This window comes from Mus musculus, chromosome 3 (assembly GCF_000001635.26).
Source record: "Mus musculus strain C57BL/6J chromosome 3, GRCm38.p6 C57BL/6J".
NCBI classification, from domain to species: Eukaryota; Metazoa; Chordata; class Mammalia; order Rodentia; family Muridae; genus Mus; species Mus musculus.
Genome location: NC_000069.6, coordinates 127,806,749 through 127,820,854, shown reverse-complemented (window position 1 = coordinate 127,820,854; position 14,106 = coordinate 127,806,749). Strand labels below are relative to the sequence as shown.

At 43.3% G+C, this 14,106-nt stretch overlaps 1 protein-coding gene across 11 annotated transcripts in view; it reads left to right on the top strand.

The window, feature by feature from the left end:
* The window catches only part of Ap1ar (adaptor-related protein complex 1 associated regulatory protein), a 30,517-nt gene extending 16,669 nt beyond the window's left edge, over positions 1-13,848 (top strand). For 6 of the 11 annotated variants that reach the window (NM_145964.3, XM_006501244.3, XM_006501241.3 and 3 more), the window contains 7 exons: positions 70-95; positions 3,849-3,945; positions 5,161-5,259; positions 7,560-7,615; positions 8,248-8,321; positions 8,511-8,639; positions 12,102-13,848. In NM_145964.3, coding sequence (NP_666076.2) covers positions 70-95; positions 3,849-3,945; positions 5,161-5,259; positions 7,560-7,615; positions 8,248-8,321; positions 8,511-8,639; positions 12,102-12,364 — 744 coding nt within the window. In that variant the 3' untranslated portion in view covers positions 12,365-13,848. The remainder of the gene's footprint in view (positions 1-69; positions 96-3,848; positions 3,946-5,160; positions 5,260-7,559; positions 7,616-8,247; positions 8,322-8,510; positions 8,640-12,101) is intronic. The other 5 variants (NM_001346718.2, XM_030252524.1, XM_006501242.2 and 2 more) reach the window with 3 other exon arrangements.
* The last annotated feature ends 258 nt before the right edge of the window (positions 13,849-14,106 follow it).

Below are 14,106 nucleotides of genomic sequence, written 5' to 3'. Positions count from 1 at the left end.
TGCTTTGGTTTGCCTTAAATAGTGAGTTCACCTAGTGAAAATTCTTTTACTTGTTTAATTTTTGTGCAGGGGGAGAGCCCAGGAAGCAGCCATAGGTAAGGTTTATCAAAAAAAAAAAAAAAACAAACCAACAACAACAACAAAAAAAAAACCAAATGTGTAAGTGTTGTGTGACAAAACTTCATGGGGAGATACAACCCATACACCTGCTCACTCCCATGATTCAAAGACAGCTGCATCAGCAAAGCCACCCAGACATAGGTGACAGCTCACAAGCTGGGATCGTGGAGCACAGACAGCCTGCAGGCAGCTCTCTTTCAGGTGCCTCAGCTGGTCCATACCTCCTGTAGGCAGCTGATCTGGTCTCAGAGTCCTCTTTACAGCAAGACTTACCTGAGAATGACTCTCAGGTTTCTCTACTCTGGCAGGGAGGGGTCTGGGGAATCTTGTTTGTTTCAGGGACTTCGTGAAGCCGTTTTGAGCTGTTTACCTTCTTGCTTAAGGGGCTTCTCTGCAGGATGGATCAGAACTTAAACAACAGATGTGGGCTCTTCAGGGCCAGATTCCAGAGTCTTATCATAGTCTTCAAGACACTGAACAGTTTATGTTTCAGAAACAAAACTTTCTCTTTACATAAAAGTAAGACAAATACATTCCCCGAACAATATTTTGAATATTAAAAAAATGACATATATTAATTTCTCAGATTTTTTTCTTTTGGACCTAGGTTGTAAATCATTTAGTTTTCCTAAAGCCACTTAAAACTGATAACTATTTCTTTTTATATTTGTTTTACCCCCTTTTTCTTCTTTTTGACATTCTAAAATATTCTTCAGATTAAAAAACCTTTTACAACTTCAGCAGTAACTAGAACCTTGGTAATATAATTTTTTTATATAACCTTTTTATCTGCTATTAAAATTGCATAGACTGCATGAAAAAGAACCATCTTACCTTGAACTCAAAAGAAAGTCCTGGGCTGGAGAGATGGCTCAGAGGTTAAGAGCACTGACTGCTCTTCCTGAGGATCCAAATTTGATCTTCAGCAGCCACATGGTGTTTACAGCCATCGGTAACTCCAGTTCCAGGGAATCTAATACTTTCTTCTGGCCTCCCTAGGCACTAGGTATGCACGTGGTACACAGACATGCATGGAGCCAGAACACCCATACACGTAAAATTGAATAAAAATTAAGTTCCTAGCGTCAGTGGCGTTGTTTCCTCTTTGGGGTATTTTGTCCTTGCATTGTTTACTTCAGTAACCCTGTATTGGGCAGTCCATGTGCAGGCACTGGGTAGATACTGGGCTTGAAAATCAAGTGAAAACTTGGTGTGAGATTACAGACCTGTAGTGTCAGCACTGGGGCCTCAGGATCAGGTGAAGTAGCATATGACAGACACATCTGGAGGACTGTCTGGCTGTGTGACACCCTTAAAGAAAAAGCAGACAAAGGCTGAGAAAATGGCTCAGTGGTTGAATGTTTGCCCAGCACTTGCAAAGTCCTGGTTTAGTCTAGTCTCAAATGCTCTGGATCTCCCCCATCCCCCTCTTCCCACCCTCCCCTTCTCCCCAGTGTGTTTCTCTCTCTCCTGTGTGTGTGTGTGTGTGTGTGTGTGTGTGTGTGTGTGTGTGTGTGTGTGTGTCTGTAGAAGAAAGTATATCTTACTGAGAGAAAGATTACATTTCAAGATGAGGTAGCAATGAAAGCAGCCGTTAAAGGACACACTAGTAAACCTCCCCGTGACCCGAATGTGTCCAGGGAGTAGATCCAAGGGGACTGCTTTTAAATAGATGGTCCCTGGGCTGATCTCTAAAGAGCCGGCTAGCAAGTATCATTCAGGCAGAGACCTTCACAGAGTGAGAGAATCCATTAGACGGCAGTGCTGAGAGACCGTAGATAATAACGTAAATGTAGCGAAGGTTATGAAGGCAGTAAAAGTCTAGGGTTTCTGTGCACTGGTTCCAACCAGACAGAGCTCCACCCCTGACGGAGAACCTGTTTGCAGTTGATACCTGCTGGGCAGGGGAGAGCCAGCTTTCTCCAATGGAGTGTTGCTGTTGGGTATACATCAACCACAGTCCAGGGCAGCCCAGCCCAGGGGGAGTTGGCCAACACAAAACACTCTCTGCCTTGTTTGTTAGCTTCTTCTTTTCTTTTTGACTTTTTTCTTGATTGATTTTCTTTTCTTTTTCTTTTTTTTTTTTTTTTTTTTTTTTGCTTGTTTGTTTTTGTTTTTTGTTTATTGGTTTTCTTTTTAAGCAGCAGAGAAAGGAAATTGAATGGGGAGGATCTGGGAGGCAATGAGGGAGGAGAAAGAATATGATCAAAATATACTGAATGAAAAAATTTTAAGTAAGCTTTTAAATAAGTGCTTAATAAATTCTAGGGTATTTGTGTTGCTGCACTGATACATACATATACATGTGTGTGTGTGTGTGTGTGTGTGTGTGTGTGTGTGTGTGTCTCAGAGCTTTTGGTCTTTGTGAAGGCTAGCCTCATTGGCCTATATCGCTGTGCCCAGATGTAACTAGCTCAGTGGCAGGGCACTTATCTAGCATGCACCCAGGGTCAGTCCCCACCACCTTAGAGCAGGTCAGGTCACATACCTGGATTGGGGGATAAGAGAGTAGGGTTTTTGGAGCATGGGAAAGACCCTGCACACAGTAAAAGGACTTTGAGAATGGTTGAGAAGTCATCGAGACAAAGACCCAGAGAGCGTAGGAAGGCAAAAGAGAAATGAGAAGGTCCAGATGCAGGCTAGGCTAGAGGGGCTGCTAAGCCTGCTCATGACACGGAGGTCAGAAGGACCCAAGTTGTTCACGCTGTTTAGCAGCAGAGACACTGCTGGTCACCAGTTCCTAGAGTGATGGCAGCTGATGTCTTCAGAGGCCTGAGGAGTGAGCTGAAACAAGGGCACAGAGACAGGAAGCACACTGGGTGCTGGACTGCCTGCATTTACATCCCAGCTCATCCGCATGCTTGTCTTAATCCTGTCCATCTCATCTCCCTTCCGTGTCATCTCTACCTGTACTTTACATGGAGTGGCTGCACGAGTGAAGTACTGGAGATGCAGGCCATGGACTTGAAGGATCATAAGGGTAGTGATGACCTCAGGTGGGTCATCTTTAGGAAGGGAAGCAAGAATACGGTGAATTTAAGCACTGAAGTGGAAGTGAAATGAAGATGCCCTTAAGGAAAAAAACTTGAACAAGAAACTTAAGGAAGCTAGGGAGTAGTTAGTGTAGGTGGTCACCTTGTATAAGTTCAAAGACTGTTGCTGGAGGCTGAGGGCCAAATTGTTGCTGCATTTTTTTTTATTTCTGGTCCACAGCAGAAGGGACTAAAAGTAGACAGACTCGGGGCCCAGAGTGGGTGAGCAGAGTGACTGGTGTCATGGAAGAAACGTGGGAAGGTGTGTGGAATTCAGACCAGCTATGAGATCGTCATTTCCTGAGTGGAAGCCAGGAGATTGCTGTCTTTATTGGCTAGTGGGGGAGGGGGAAGGGCCTGGGGAGCCCAGGATGACTGGCAGGATCAGGTTCCCACTGAGCAGTGAGAAGAGAGCAGAGCATACTGAGGTTACACTCTGAGGTGAGGCCTTGGGGTACAGTGGCTGGGAAGCAGAGCCTGTGAAGAGCAGCTCTGTAACGGGAAGCACAACACGGAAGGCCGTTGTTAGAGTTTCACGGAACAATTGAAGCTATATTCTGTTGCCTTCATATATTTTTGGCAGTAAATTTTCAGTATTCCCCTGACTTTGGGAATGTTTATTTGGACCAGGTTCATCAGAAGGGGTTTTGTTTTGTCTTGTTTGTTCCCTGTTCCCTCCCTCCCTGTGCTCTCTAGGCCACTCACTGAAGACGAAATCGCTGACTTACAGGAGCGGCATTATGATTCTATTGCAGAAAAGCAGAAAGATGTGGATAGGAAAATCCAGAGGCAGGTAAGTGGCCTGCCCCGCCCCACGGGTGAAACCCACGTTGTGAACCCTGTTGGCGGGTGGGCTCACCTATGTGTTGCCAACAGTCCCAACCTCTGTTTACATAAATACAGAAAAAAGTTATTTAAAGAGGAAAACGTATTCCAGCTTACTATAATTAATTTGATTTCATCTCATGTGATGTCACATGACGACTGTACAGTACTCTTTAAGTACAGTTCTCAGTTCCCTAGTAGACGTGCCGAGCAAGAACAAATGCTTTTCTGGGTCAGCAGTCATGTCTAAGTTTTTGTGTGTCTTGGGTTTATTTGTTCTCAGTGAACCAAGAACCTTGAGCGGTCATAATTCTTTCATAAATTTATGGAAATGGCCTGTAACCACGGCTTCACTAGCACTAAGTTAAAGACAATCACTTGCCCTTCATCCTGTCTTCTGAGCTGGGCGCGGTGCTGTGTACCTGCAGCTCCCAGCACTGGAGAGGCGCAGGCAGGAGCATGTGAGTCTGAGGCTAGCCCCGGGCACATAGCACGTTTAAGGACAGCCCAAACTATGTAGTGAGACTCTAATTCAAAACACAGGTGCTGGGTTCAGTCCACGGTACCAAAAAGACTTTTTTTTTTAAAGTAAAAATAAAGAACAGTATGTTTACTACCATCTGGGATTTACAAATGTATTAATTTAATCTACACATTATAGCTAAAAAAGAGGTTAGTGCTTGATTTAATCTAGGTTAGCTTAGATTTAAAATGCAGTAAGTTATCCCTAGGGTTTTGTGTATGCTATTATGGATGGTAAGAATGTAAATTAAAGAGTAGTTTTGAATGACGAATACTAATAAAGTTGAGAAATGTGTATAAAAGTCAACTAAGTGGGAGGACAAGACTCTGGGAGAAGCAGGGGTGTGGTTGACCTTGGATTCTAGACTTTTTGATCTGTGAGGGCCAGAGCCACTGTTGTCAGGTGGTAAGTACTAAAATGATGCCTGAAAACGACAGCCAGTGCATTTTCTACAGAATCCAATATGTCTTACATATCATCTGGGGTATTTTATAAAGGAATTTGAAGTGAGCAGCTACAGACATCCAATTTTGATACGCTTTGTAGATATCAGTTATTTTCAATGATGTATGTTTTGTTTTCGAATGAGAGCAGCTGGTGTTGAGAGCAGCTAGACAGGTTCTGGTTTCTGTTAACCCTTACCGTTTTGTTCGTGCACAGTTAGCCTTACAAGAGGAGAAGTTAAGACTAGAAGAGGAGGCTTTATACGCTGCCCAGCGTGAAGCAGCCAGGGCAGCAAGGCAGCGGAAGCTCCTGGAGGTGAGGGGGGACAGACCCCAGCGCACAGCAGGGCTCCTTCTCTCCTGTTTCCGCTGGCTATTCCAAGTGGGGACCTCTCTCCTAGACTCAACTGCTCCTGCTTTAGTGGAGGATGGACTTATGCGTATAGTCTCTGGAACCCCAAAGGCAAATTAATCCACCTTTATCTTCTAGAAGTAACATAAAATACTACTTGATGCTACATTGTAAGCGTAGCTTTAGGTTAGAGGGGCTGATTCTTGTTTAGCCTAGGGAGTACTGTGTTTAGAGGACAGATATTTCAAAATTAGCTTTTAATATAATTTCTCAAGTATTTTAATATATGTTCATGAAGATTATTAAAAACAGTTTCTTAAATGGTAAGACTCTTACTCTTAAAGACTAGCGACCTGCTTTATGGCTCGCTAGGGGTCTTGTTTACTTCTCAACTTCTTATGTGTTTGAGACATTAAGTGACAGATTTACCATGACAAGGGAATGTGGCATTTCCACATACTTACTAACTACCAGGAACAGATGTCTATAGGACTAAGTGTCAGAAACACTGCTGAGAAGGGTCTTAGTTTAAAGTTTACAGTCTTGGGAGAAGGTAGCATTTGAAACCCTACTTTAAGATGAGGAAGCTGAAGGGCAGATCTTGCTGCTGACACACAGGAGAGCCAGAGCTCAGGCGCAGTGGTGCTTAGCCATCATTCCCTGTGTGGCTTTGCCACCAGTATACAGTGGTCCAGTGTCCAATAGTGCAAAACTCCAGATTCAGATTATCTGAAAAATTCTGTCTTTGTGATTTCTATATGAACACTCTCCCTCTCACCCTCTCTCCCTCTCTCTCTCTCTCTCTCTCCCTCTCTCCCTCTCTCCCTCTCTCTCTCTCTCTCCCTCTCTCTCTCTCTCTCCCTCTCTCTCTCCCTCCCTCCCTCTCTCTCTCTCTCTCCCTCTCTCTCCCTCTCTCTCTCCTTCCCCCCTCCCTCTCTCCCTCCCTCTCTCCCTCCCTCTCTCTCTCCCTCTCTCTCTCTCCCTCCCTCCCTCCTTCCCTCTCTCTCTCCCTCTCTCTCTCCCTCCCTTCTTCCCTTTCTCTCTCTCTCTCTCCCTTCCTCCCTCCCTCCCTCCCTCCCCTCCCTCCCTCCCTCCCTCCCTCCCTCCCTCCCTCCCTCCCTCCCTCCCTCTCTCTCTCTCTCTCTCTCTCTCTCTCTCTCTCTCTCTCTCTGTGGGTTTCAGCAGATGCTTTGGGGGGAAGTGCGTCTTTACAGTACATCCTAAGTAGTGGAAAACGTTGGAGGTGACTGTCACTTTCTATGAAATGAATTGTTGCTCTTAATATAGGCATTCTTTTTTACATTAATAAGTTCTCTGTCTACCATGTCTTTGGTTAAAGCCGTGGTTCTCAGCCTGTGGGCCGAGACCCCTTTGGTGATCAAGTGACCCTTTACAGGGGTCGCATATCAGATACCCTGCATATCAGACATTTACATTTCGATTCAAAACAGTAGCAACATTACAGTTATGAAGTAGCAACAAAAATAATTTTATGGTTGAGGTCACCACAACATGAGAAACTGTATAAAGGGTCACAGCCTTAAGAAGGTTGAGAACCACTGGATTAAAGCACCCCATTTGATGTGTCAGTTTGGGTAATCTTTGTGTTCCTGTCCCCATGACTACATGCTTGCTTTGGGAATACATCATCTGCATATCGTACATGAACCCAACTCTGCAGACGGGCGCTGGTTCATTACTTTTCATAGCAACTGGGTCGGCTAAGGCAGGACGGTGGCCATCTGTGATCAACAGGTAGAGAAGCAGAAACTGACACTCAGGCCAGGAATACATAGCCACCTTCCAAGCACAACGTGGACGGCTCTGCTGAGTCGTAAAACCAAACCATTGCCATTAAAGTACCTGAGTCAGAGCGGCTTTCAGGTCCTTGGATTGCTCCTTATTCCAGCCAAAGAGAACTGCAGTGGCCCTAACAGTTGACTCCCTTATCTTCTAGTCAGGGAGTTCGTAGGAGTACTGAGAACGTTAGGGACACCAGCACATACACACCTGTTTACATCCACTCCACAACTCTGACTATTCTCGGCACTAAAACATCACACACTGATACGCTGAGAAAAATTCTGTCCTTAAATACGAGGATGTAGATGATGAAGTAATGATGAAGGAAAATTATTTCAGTGGAATAATGCTAACCTTTTGTTTTTAGAAACTAGGCAAAGGAGGATGTTGGCATTGCATGGTATTTTTTAAGAGAGTAACTTGACATCAAAATGATTTTGTATTGCATTGTGTTTCCAAAGCAAGAAAAGCAGAGAGTTGCTCAGCACTATCATTGCAGCAGTGGAGACTATCAAAGGTAAAGAGCACTGCCTTTACTCCTAAACACACACTGTTTGCCCCAAGATGTTTATAAATATATTCACATGCTCGAGGCCCTGGGTTCAATCCTTAGTGCCCTCCCCTCTGTGTGTGTGTGTGTGTGTGTGTGTGTGTGTGTGTGTGTGCGTGTGTGTGCGTGTGCACTCACTTGTGTATACACACATACAGTTTCCTCTAAGACACTGTCCCAGAATACTGAGAGCATTGGGTCTTTTAAGCTATAAGTGATCATTTATTCAAATTGACTTTGATGCCTTTGTAAGAGTAATAGCATCATCATGTAGAAAGGGATGTGGTAACCAGGTTTCTGCAGGTAAGTTGACAATAACCTTAGTCGTTTATCTTCCTTAATGGAGAACTTGATCTGCTTGCTAGTATAGGGTTATTGTACAGTTCAGCTCTGAGGCCTGGCCTTCAGAGTTTGTCAGTCTGTTTTCAGTTTCATGATAGCATTAAGTAAATTAAAGCCATTTTCAGCAGACTACCCTGATTGTACAGCAGTTACAAGTTGGGAGAGTAGGCTTCAGTCCAGACGCTCCACCATTGAAATAGGTGCTCACTCTCTTGAATCTATTACTAATGCCTTTTTAAAACTCACTTTTATTACAGTGCAGGACCAGAGGACGACTTTGAATCTTCCTTAAGAAACATAAAGTCACAGTATGAAGTGTTTCGGAGCAGTAGTAAGTCTTTAAAATATTCTCTGCACAGTATCAGTCACTTCTTACCACATTACAAACTATATTTCTCTGGAAAATTATAAGATGTTAAGATTTAGAGAGAGAGACAGTTGTTCCCTAAAAAGAAAAAGAGAAAGTGCCTGTTGTGGTCAGAGTCGTGTGACATTTCGGTTCCCTTGGTGTGTGTTCCAGGACTCTCCTCTGACGCCACAGTGCTGACACCAAACACCGAGAGCAGCTGTGACCTGATGACCAAAACCAAATCAACGAGTGGAAATGACGACAGCACCTCCTTAGACCTAGAGTGGGAAGATGAAGAAGGTCTGTTGCCTCAGTTTCCCTGAGAGTCACATTCCTGTCTTAGTCCAAATGGTTTCTGCCTTACGTTTCATGGTATTTAAATTGACTATATACGAGTCCATGAAAAATCATAATCAGACTTTTTTAAATGGAGTTTCACTAGCCTTAGGTGTCCAGGAACTTACTCTGTAGACCAGGCTAGCCTCAAACTCACAGAGATCCACCACCTCTACCTCTTGGTACTGGGGTTAAAGGCATGAGCTTCAATACCTGGCTAACAATTATTGATTATTGTTTCTTATATTGAGAGAGAGAAAGAGAGAGAGAAGAGAGAGAGAGAGAGAATGAATGTGTGTGGGTGTGTATGCTTACGATGTACACATCACAAGTGTAGAGGTCAGAGAACAAGTATGGGAGCATTGGTTCTCTCCTTGCACGACCTGGGGCCTAGAGATTAGGCTCCCTGGCAGCGAGCACCTTTACCAGTTCAGCCATCATACCAACCATGACTATTAATTTATTAGTAATTATAATCTCATAATCAGTCATTTAGAAAATTACTTAAATTTTTATGTTTTTTGAGATTAAGAAAGCAAATGTTAATTTAATTTTTTTTTTCTAACCTAACTCATGGAGTTTTCCACTTGAAGGATTTCTGCCTCCTGAGCAGTTTAAAGTCAGGTCAGCTACCGTGTGATTCACTATAAATGAACAATTTAATTCTTTAGGGTTTTGTAGAACAGAGGATGTTGTTTAGATATAAGTTTGGATTTTAGCTGCTTGGTCTTCCAAGCTGTGGTACTTAGAGAGCTACGGAATCTCTCTCGGCAATGGTTGTTCGTCCCCAGAGGGAAGAATAAAGGGTAATTTTTGCTGTTTCATATAAGCGCTAATGTATGAAATCTCATAATCAGTTGTTTAGAAAATTACTTAAATTTTTATGTTTTTTTGAGATTAAGAAAGCAAATGTTAATTTAAATTTTTTTTTTCTAACCTAACTCATGGAGTTTTCCACTTGAAGGATTTCTCAAAACTCTAAAGGATTTGGCCAGGGAGGACACTGTAGCTCAAAGGGAGAGAGAGGGTTTGCCTACCACGTGCAAAGACCTGGGTTTGATTTTTTTTTAAAGGTTTTTTTTTTTAATAGTTTTTATTTTATTTTATTGTTGATTTATTTATTTATTTATATGAGTACACTGTAGCTGTCTTCAGACACACCAGAAGAGAACATCGGATCCCATTACAGATGGTTGTGAGCCACCATGTGGTTGCTGGGAATTGAACTGAGGACCTCTGGGAGAGTAGTCAGTGCTCTTAACTGCTGAGCCATCTCTCGAGCCCCCTGGGTTTGATCTTCAGCACACAAAAAAGAAACAATAAAAACCCTATGTGGGGCAAATGAAAATGGTTGGCATTAACTCTATAAAATGCCCAGCACAGGGGATGGCATGCACATGTGCTCAGGGTTGTAGCAAAAATATTGGCTTGTTTTCAACACAACCCCATGTGAAAAATACACAGCATCAGAAAGAGTTAGAGTACAGAACTTAAAGAGAACCAGTAAGCTTTAGGCAATCCATAGGATGTTTCAATGAAATAGATCTTAGATATCCTTCAATCATGCTAATTGGTTTTGTCAATTAAAAGACAGACAGGGAACTTGAATAGCTTTGTGGCAGGCTACATTAGCTTGTTAAATCTTCCTGGTGTCCCCTTCTCCAGCTCATACGTACTTACTCCGTCAGATTCGAGTGCTAATCATATTCATAGATAAGACTGTCATCACTCAGCTTATTAGCACAATTGTTCAACTAGGGTAGGCAGAGGAAAGAATCCACTGAAAACCTTTTTGCTCGATACACAATTGCAGCTTCCTTTAGAGAAATTTCAGTCCAAGGAAACAGGCCCATTCTATACAAATGCATAGGCATATGAGTTCTCAGACCACAGTTTCTCTGTGGTATAAATGTGTGTGTGTGTGTGTGTGTGTGTGCACTATGTGTGTATTGCGTGTGTGTGGAGGTGGGGGTCAGCTTCAAGGGCTGTCTGTCTTGTCTCTGAGAACTTAGCTTACTGCTTAAGCTAGCTGGCCGGCAGAGCCCCTTGTCTCTGCCTCTTCAGCTCTCAGATTACAATTGCAACCACACTAGGCCTTCTGCATGGCTGCAGAGGTTCTCCTGTATGTGACAAGCAGTTTACCAACTGAGCCATCCATTTCCCCAACCTTGGCTCATATTTTTATAGTGCCCTCATCTAGAAAAATAATTTACTTTATTGAGTTGAGTCTTTGTAATGTTTTCAGAAGTGACAGACAACAGTGGTAGAGAAAGAATTCTGTCCTGTGAGATCTGGTTCTTTAAGGTCAGAAAATAAAGTTGATTGTGTCCCCTATTCCCTATAGCCTCTGCCCATCTGAGATTTTAGTTCTTTTACCAGTGCCAGTTTGTAGTTAAAAGTCGCTGTCCTTTCTCCCCTCCATCTGTTCCAAGATTTTTGAGACCCATGTTACTAACAGTTTATACTCAGTATTAAATCTAGAACTGTGAAACATCTGCACTCCATTATAGTAGAGAACCAGCTGTCACGAGAACACAGACTTTGGGGCCAGACTGGAGAAATTAAAACTCTGCCTTGGTTAGAAGTAGCTGATAGTGAGCCTGGCCCAGCCTGCAGGGAGCCCTGGGTTCCAGGCTGTGCTTCCTAGCTGTGTGACCTGGAGGCGTGCACCTCTCTGCTGCAGTGTCTTACACTCTAAATGGAGCAGATGATGGTGCTGCACTCAGCCTCTCGGGGCTGGCTAATGTACTGGCAGTAAGTGCAATGTGGCAGGGTCCTGGGAAAGCCTACGTCATCTCTCTGGTGCGGACTTCACCTTTCTCAGGAAATGCAACAGTCCTCTGCTGGGAAAGGACCTTGGCAGAGATAGTAGGTGGCCGTATGAGACCTGGAGCAATGAACTCTGGGCTCTGTTGTGTTTGATTTGTGGCCTTTCAGAAATTCTTTCTTATCAGATCAGTGTTGCAAGTGCTTGTTTTTTTATCAAAGGCGTGATGTGTGGAGATCATGCTTCATATTTGTATCAAAGGCGTGATGTGTGGAGATCATGCCTCATATTTGTATCAAAGGCGTGATGTGTGGAGATCATGCCTCATATTTTTTCTGTTAAGGAAGCTACCACAGGACTGACTCCATGGGTTATTCACAAATCAAGCCTCAGAGACTAACAAGAACAATCGTATTATTAAGCTGGCAAGCTGTTGTTTGTTTGTCTGTTTTTCCAGATGGGGTTTCTCTGGGTAGCCTTGGATGTCCTGGAACTCTCTTTGTAGACCAGGCTGGCCTCGAACTTAGAGACCCACCTACCTCTGCCTCCTGGGTGCTAGGATCAAAGGCGTATGTCAGTACCCCTGGCTTAGCTGGCAAGTCTTTTAATACAACTTTTTATTCTTACTGGGGTTTCTTTCAATGTTCTTGAAATGCTAGGAATGAACAGGATGCTGCCCATGAGGGAGCGCTCCAAGACAGAGGAAGACATCCTGCGGGCAGCACTGAAGTACAGCAGCAAGAAGGGCAGCAACCCCACGTCCGCCTCGGATGACTCCAACGGGCTGGAGTGGGAGAACGACTTTGTCAGTGCCGAGATGGACGACAACGGCAACTCTGAGTACTCCGGGTTTGTGAACCCTGTGTTAGAACTGTCGGATTCTGCCATCAAGCAGTCTGATACAGACCAGCAGATCCGATAGGGTGAAACCGTGACCTTACTTACCAAATGTTTAAAAACCAACTAGAATGTACAGGTGGCATGCCAAGGCTTTTTGTTAAGGCAGCAAAAAACCATGTGACAAATGCTTGTTTTCCTAGGAGCAGGAGTGGAGGGACAGCTGAGCGCTTCAGTCAGGTGTGATCTTAACATCTGCCTTCTTCGTCCCAGGACTGACTCAGTGAATCTGACATATCACACATTCATGCCTTTCTGCTCACCTCGTCAAGTTCTGCATCTTAAGTCTGTATTGGTTTTACTCTGATTGCTTTATAGAACTAAATCTGAAAGTATTTTTTGTTACTTCTCAGCATATGTGCAGGCAGCATGAGGAGGGATGGGCGGGTTCCCCGGGAAGGCAGACCATTCCCAGCAGCGTCTCCCTGGTTACTTTTACCTTTCATGTCTACTTGGCGGCAGTAATTGGAGATGGCCCAAGCATTGTGCTGATGTGCGGGCTTCCTTACACACACACACACACACACACACACATGCACACATCCTAAGTCCTGCTTCACTCAATCTGAGCAAGAGATGACAGGATTAAAGATGCTTCCAAAGTTTGGATACTTTGAGTTGGTAATAATTAAAACTAATACATAAAAATGCATATTTAAAATTTTTACTTCCTTTCACATGCCATTATATTGGCTTTGAATTTAGATTTTAAGTTTTCACTTTCTTTTTTAAAAATTCTATATTTCCAGTGAATGATCTTTGAAAGATTTTTACACAGAACATATTCTGTGAATGATTTAAGAAAACACTAAAATACGGGTATTTCAAAGTACACACACTCCTTTCTGATTTGAAAGGTCCCGTTGGCTGTACCGCCCTTTCCTTTGCCTTGTAGTGCAAGGCGCTCTGTGGCTGGAACAAATTATGTTAGCGTATTGACGACCTGTGTCTGAGTCTTAGAGAAGGCCAGGGCTGGGAAATGTGTCCTGACTGCAGTCTTTGGCTGGGCTGAGGACTGACTGTCACTTTGGCAAGCACACTGTATTCTGTCTCCCTTGCTGTTCCTCTCTCTTCGGCAGCGATGGTGCATGCTTTCAACAGTCCAGGACGGTCCAGGTAGAAATAGTAGAGTTCTTGCTGTCCGTGAAAACTTATGTGGGTGGCCCTTTCGATATCTGAACTGCTATACAATGACATCTGTAATTTTGTCATTTTTAAATCTCATACAAATAAATATACTTTGATATGTAAATATGCATTAGGTTATGCTATTATTTATATCTATCTCAAGATTTAAATTGTAGGTGTGTCATGGAAATAATTTAAAGGTACTCTATATTCACATTGCCTGTGTTAATGCTTTTTAAGGTTTATATTACATCAGATGTATATTTTTGGTTTGGCATAAGCTACTGTTGTAATTTTCTTGGCTTTTTGTTCATAAAGAATTTTCTGAAGGAATGGTAACTTCTCAAGGATTGTGAATAAACATTTTTACATTTAATGATATTTGCATCATGGCTTCATAATGGTCCAGGTGGTATGAGTCTTGGTGTTAATTATTTCCTTAAATCAGCTATGAAGATAAGAAGACAAGAAAGAAATGCTTTTAATTAGGGTAGGGGATGCGGTTTTGCCAGCTGTTCTCTGTAACAGGAAGGGACTGGGGGTGCTGGGAGAACTGGCAGCTAGCCTCTGCTTTGCTGCGTTAATGGCACCTCAGCCTTTTGTCCCAGTCTTGAGACCTAACATCGCTCTTTTTCCCCT